The sequence below is a fragment of the Palaemon carinicauda genome, chromosome 7 (assembly GCF_036898095.1).
Source record: "Palaemon carinicauda isolate YSFRI2023 chromosome 7, ASM3689809v2, whole genome shotgun sequence".
In the NCBI taxonomy this organism is placed as follows: domain Eukaryota; kingdom Metazoa; phylum Arthropoda; class Malacostraca; order Decapoda; family Palaemonidae; genus Palaemon; species Palaemon carinicauda.
In genome coordinates, this window is record NC_090731.1 from 54,612,435 (window position 1) to 54,618,434 (window position 6,000).

General features: G+C 36.2%; 1 protein-coding gene across 2 annotated transcripts in view; it reads right to left on the bottom strand.

Annotated features, from left to right (window-relative positions):
* Positions 1–6,000, bottom strand: part of LOC137643924 (pre-piRNA 3'-exonuclease trimmer-like) — a 227,484-nt gene that overhangs the window by 115,629 nt on the left and 105,855 nt on the right. For both annotated transcript variants that reach the window (XM_068376689.1, XM_068376688.1), the window contains exons 7-8: positions 5,523–5,714; positions 4,817–4,946 (exon numbers count right to left, since the gene is read on the bottom strand). In XM_068376689.1, the coding sequence (XP_068232790.1) occupies positions 4,817–4,946; positions 5,523–5,714 (322 nt within the window). The remainder of the gene's footprint in view (positions 1–4,816; positions 4,947–5,522; positions 5,715–6,000) is intronic.

Sequence of the window (6,000 nt, forward strand, 5' to 3'; positions counted from 1 at the left end):
AGTTATATGAGCCTTGAGGACATTCAGAGAGAGAGAGAGAGAGAGAGAGAGAGAGAGAGAGAGAGAGAGAGAGAGAGAGAGAGAGAGAGAGAGAGATTACAGTAGTGAATGTAGTAATTGGTCACCATATAAATTGATTTCTAGACATTCATGTATATCAGGAAAAATTTTCGCTTGATATTGCAATGTTTCCAATAAAAATGATTGTATTATGCTTCCAAAAACTTAGTTTTAGAATGCTAAATTGATTGCTTAAGACTTTCATAGGCCTTTAGATATTCATAGATAGGAACATTTTAGAATACATAAGGATACTTTACTGAAACATATTTCCCAAGTCATTCAGATTCAAGGGGATGTGCCATCTCGGTCTTTAGTTCGCAACCCACTTGCCCTTTATCCATAAAAATTTTTACTTTTCCTTTCCCGCCCGTATTTGTGGCTAAGAACGGTTGGCATTGACATTTAAACTAGAATTTTAAATATATTCTGTAATATCTTTGCTGTGATATTCAATCTTTATTACAAGAGCTTTAATTTGCTTGATAATTACTGAGGCCCTATGACAAAATTGGAGATAGTTATCATCGAGTAGAGATAACGGAATTATTTTGTTGGACTTAAATGCTCATCCACATAATGGTAGATTTTGGAACAATAATAGCTTTAATTAGGGAGTCGTTGTCTTATGAGTGTTTGAAGGATTCGTTAGAAAGAATCCTTATACCAACATTTGTCCGGCTCGAAGTTATACTATTTAGTTACTATAGATCATTATGTTCTGTAGTCCTCCATATACCACGTTTTCCAATTAATGTGCTCATTACGAAAGTACTCTGTAGGATAATTTACCCGTTTGCTTTAAAATCAACCAAGATATTTTCGTTAACTGGAATAATTATAAAGGAATGTGATTGAAATTGTATAAAAAAGGTGAGTGAAAGTGCTCAAAATGCCTTATTTTCTAATCCAGATAAGGAATATCTCGTCTTTGGCTTCACACAAATTTCGAAAGGTTCCAGGTTGGAATGGTCAAGTGAAGGTGTTTCTAGCTGCCGCTCAGGAGAGATTTCTTTTCTGGAGGGATAGTGAGAAACCAGGAACTAAAATTGACAGCCTTAGATGAATACCGGCGAAAAAGGCAATTTTTTTTTAGAAATACCGAGGATGTTTAATAAACGAATGAATAAAGAATGAATGAAAGGAACACAAATAGGAACTTGATCATGGAGACTTACGCCTATTTGAATCACGATTATTAGAAGTCAGCGTAATCAAGCTACGTAATTTTCTGAAGATAAAGCTACTAGTAATTACATAATCAGTGATAACTTACAGCCAAGGTATTAGTGTAGGAAATCATTTTGGGTTCATGTCGTTCTGAGGACAAGAGACTTTTATATATGATTTATCAATAAAGCAAATTTCTCAAAGGTTTTGGTAGAATGTAACAGTGGTTTCATTTACCGCAATACAACTCCTTTTCGATTCAATAAACTAAATTCTGATTGTATTCAAAGTGCTATGCAGTCATCAGTATTTACTGTTTCGATGACAGATTATTTATTATGCGAAGTTAATAGTTAACTTTGGTTACTAATCAACCTTAGAACAACAAAGGCTATTTTCTCGGTTGCTACTAGCTACTACAAATGAACTAATTATGAATTAGGTTAGCAATATTTCATGGAACATTAACGGTTATCAAATTAGATTGAGGCAATAATACAATATTTTACAGGTTGTATCAAGAATTTCTTAACCTCTTTCCACAACCTCTAAAATACAAATGACTTCCTTGTTTCCTCAAATTCTTCAGTGTCGGACTGCCCGGGGGAGGAGTAATCCCCCCCCCCCGCAACTTACCCATCCCTTGAAAGTGTCTACTGGGCTCCTCAAAAGAATAGTAAAAATAATTATATATATATATATATATATATATATATATATATATATATATATATATATGTATATATATATATATATATATATATATATATATATATATACATATATATATATATATATATATATATATATATATATATATATATATATATATATATATATACAGTATGTATATATATGTGTGTGTGTGTGTTTTATGTATTTGTAGTGAATATTCGAGAGACAAATGATACCACAGAATGAAATATGGCAACTCGATTTGTAATATTTTTAAGCGTTCGCTGAGGTTGGACAAGTCGCCGCCCATTTCCTTGAAGGTAGTAAGAAGACCAACTCTTTCTTTGTTTTGTCATGGTAACACTAGAGACCTCTGACGAACGATTCCCCTTGAGTGTCGGCGGACTTTTGAATCTAAGTGTACATACATATACCAAGGCACTTCCCCCAATTTTGGGGGATAGCCGACATCAACAAATGAAACAAAAACGAAATGGGGACCTCTACTCTCTACGTTCCTCCCAGCCTGACAAGAGACTCAACCGAGTTCAGCTGGTACTGCTAGGGTGCCACAGCCCACCCTCCCCCGTTATCCACCACAGATGAAGCTTCCTAAGGCTGAATCCCTACTGCTGCTACCTCCGCGGTCATCTCAGGCACCGGAGGAAGCAGCAGGGCCTACCGGAACTGCGTCACAATCGCTCGCCATTCATTCCTATTTCTAGCACGCTCTATTGCCTCTCTTACATCTATCCTCCTATCACTCAGAGCTTTCTTCACTCCATCCATCCACCCAAACCTTGGCCTTCCTCTTGTACTTCTCCCATCAACTTTTGCATTCATCACCTTCTTTAGCAGACAGCCATTTTCCATTCTCTCAACATGGCCAAACCACCTCAACACATTCATATCCACTCTAGCTGCTAACTCATTTCTTACACCCGTTCTCACCCTCACCACTTCGTTCCTAACCCTATCTACTCAAGATACACCAGCCATACTCCTTAGACACTTCATCTCAAACACATTCAATTTCTGTCTCTCCATCACTTTCATTCCCCACAACTCCGATCCATACATCATAGTTGGTACAATCACTTTCTCATGTAGAACTCTCTTTACATTCATGCCCAACCCTCTATTTTTTACTACTCACTTAACTGCCCCCAACACTTTGCAACCTTCATTCACTCTCTGACGTACATCTGCTTCCACTCCACCATTTGCTGCAACAACAGACCCTAAGTACTTAAAATGATCCACCTCCTCAAGTAACTCTCCATTCAACATGACATTCAGCCTTGCACCACCTTCCCTTCTCGTACATCTCATAACCTTACTCTTACCCACATTAACTCTCAACTTCCTTCTCTCACACACCCTTCCAAATTCTGTCACTAATCGGCCAAGTTTCTCTTCTGTGTCTGCAACCAGTACAGTATCATCCGCAAACAACAACTGATTTACCTCCCATTCATGGTCATTCTCGTCTACCAGTTTTAATCCTCGTCCAAGCATAGAGCATTCACCTCTCTCACCACTCCATCAACATACAAGTTAAACAACCACGGCGATATCACACATCCCTGTCTCAGCCCCACTCTCACCGGAAACCAATCACTCACTTCATTTCCTATCCTAACACATGCTTTACTACCTTTGTAAAAACTTTTCACTGCTTGCAACAACCTTCCACCAACTCCATATAACCTCATCACATTCCACATTGCTTCCCTATCAACTCTATCATACGCTTTCTCCAGATCCATAAACGCAACATACACCTCCTTACATTTTGCTAAATATTTCTCGCATATCTGCCTAACTGTAAAATCTGATTCATACAACTCCTACCTCTTCTAAAACCACCCTGTACTTCTAAGATTGCATTCTCTGTTTTATCCTTAATCCTATTAATCATTACTCTACCATACACTTTTCCAACTACACTCAACAAACTAATACCTCTTGAATTACAACACTCATGCACATCTCCCTTACCCTTATATAGTGGTACAATACATTCACAAACCCAATCTACTGGTACCATTGACAACACAAAACACATAAACAATCTCACCAACCATTCAAGTACAGTCACACCCCCTTCCTTCAACATCTCAGCTCTCACACCATCCATACGATGCTTTTCCTACTCTCATTTCATCTAGTGCTCTCCTCACTTTCTCTATTGTAATCACACTCTCATTCTCATCTCCCATCACCTGCAACAGCAATTATAAGATGAGGTATTGATTGGAAATTTCAATTATGTCACATATTATACGCTAATCCGCACAGTTTCAATTATAAATTGATAGACGTGTAGATTTTCCGGAAGGTAGATTATTTGTAGACAGTTTTTAAATCCTTGCAGATAAAACCTTACCGAAAAGGGACCCCAGTGACATGGAATTTGTGATTCCATTCCTACGGAGAAGGATTATTGGAAAGTTTTACACCATTATCTTTACTGAGATTGATGAAAGCCTCCAATACTAAGAGAGTAGCAAAAGAAAATTAAGAAAGGTTCTTTACAAAGCTAGTTTCTAAACTATACCCTCTAAGCATAGTAAACTCTAGCATAAGGATGGAGTGTGTCTACAATGACATGAAGTTCATGAAAGGTACTGCTTTACCACTACTGTATAACAAAATCCTCTGGCATTAGGACATTCTGAAGTCTAAAACTAATTAATCTATACTAATTGGGATTCATGGATATTTTGAAAAATATTAAAAGAAAATACATTTTTGTAAAACTACTGGAATATAGGAATACTTCATTGTTCTTATGCTTACTGAAAATAATCCTTTGTAGTCTTCACACCGACATAATCCTTCCACTAAACAACAATTTATTACCTCATAATTAAATATTATTAAAATAAAAAACATTGCATATATTTACCTGGTTCACTTTTCTCTTTGAAATGTTTCTTTAGTTTGGTGGCAATGTATTTAGTGTCATATATAAGAGGGAACAATCCATGCAAGTTAGACTTGAATTCTTCATATGACTCTGGGAGATCTTGATAGAACTGTAAATAAGAGAATCTTGATTCAAAATTTTTTTTTAATAATCTTGCACATTCTTTAACTTTAGCAAAGGGAAATATATGAGTACTAAAATACAGGTAAATGTAATTTTAATTACAGAATTTGTTATTTTTGTACTTCTCACTAAATCTTCATATTGCTTCCCTCTGATAGCTTGCTCATATCGATGTTTGCCACTTAAAAATAAATAATTTTCCATTTTCTCCCTTCAATAGGCTTACTCCTCTAGTCTAGTATTGAGATGATCTAGTGGTTAACGTTGATAATGTTAGCTTGACTTTGGTTTCAAAGTCAAAACTAAACCCTATCCTGCTTACATCACTAGTCAGTGGGGAGGAATGTGGGCATGCACATGAACATCAGATTAATATAGAAATAAAAGATTTCATTATGAAATATCTATTCATTTTTATGAATCTTCACTGATGTTCATATTTCTGATTCCCAAACTCTGGTGGAGGTGGCTCTGTGAAGCAAAGAAATAGGCTACTTTAACAATTCAATATAATAAGTTATATGATGTGCAATATAAAATACCAAAAAGTTAGGCCTCTTACCTCTTTATATACCAACATCAAGTCCAGAAGTCCATTATGAAATATGAGAGGTTTTCTATACTTGGCTAACTGTTGAAATATAACAGTAAACCCTCGCAGCTTGGCTATGTGGTCTTTTACCATTGTGTTACCATCTGGATCTTTTTCTACATATGTTGCTCTTTCCTCCACAGACACCTTCTTAATAATTACCTGTAGTGAAAGAGAAAAGAAATCAGGCAACAATCACAACTGGACCTTATATATAACATGGGTCTTCATGTAAAGTGAAAACAAGTCTTGAAAAAAATGAAATCTTCTGACATTCTGTATTCCAAAAATTCTTCATAAATGGTCTGCTAAATAATTGTAAAGCCAAGAACCGTTTTACAGTTCCTGAGGTGAGCACCACATGCCTCCTCCGTAAAGAGAAGCATTTCCGGAGGAGGACACTTCAAGGGAGTATACTTTAGTCACCAAACCAAATCCTTCCGTCCCT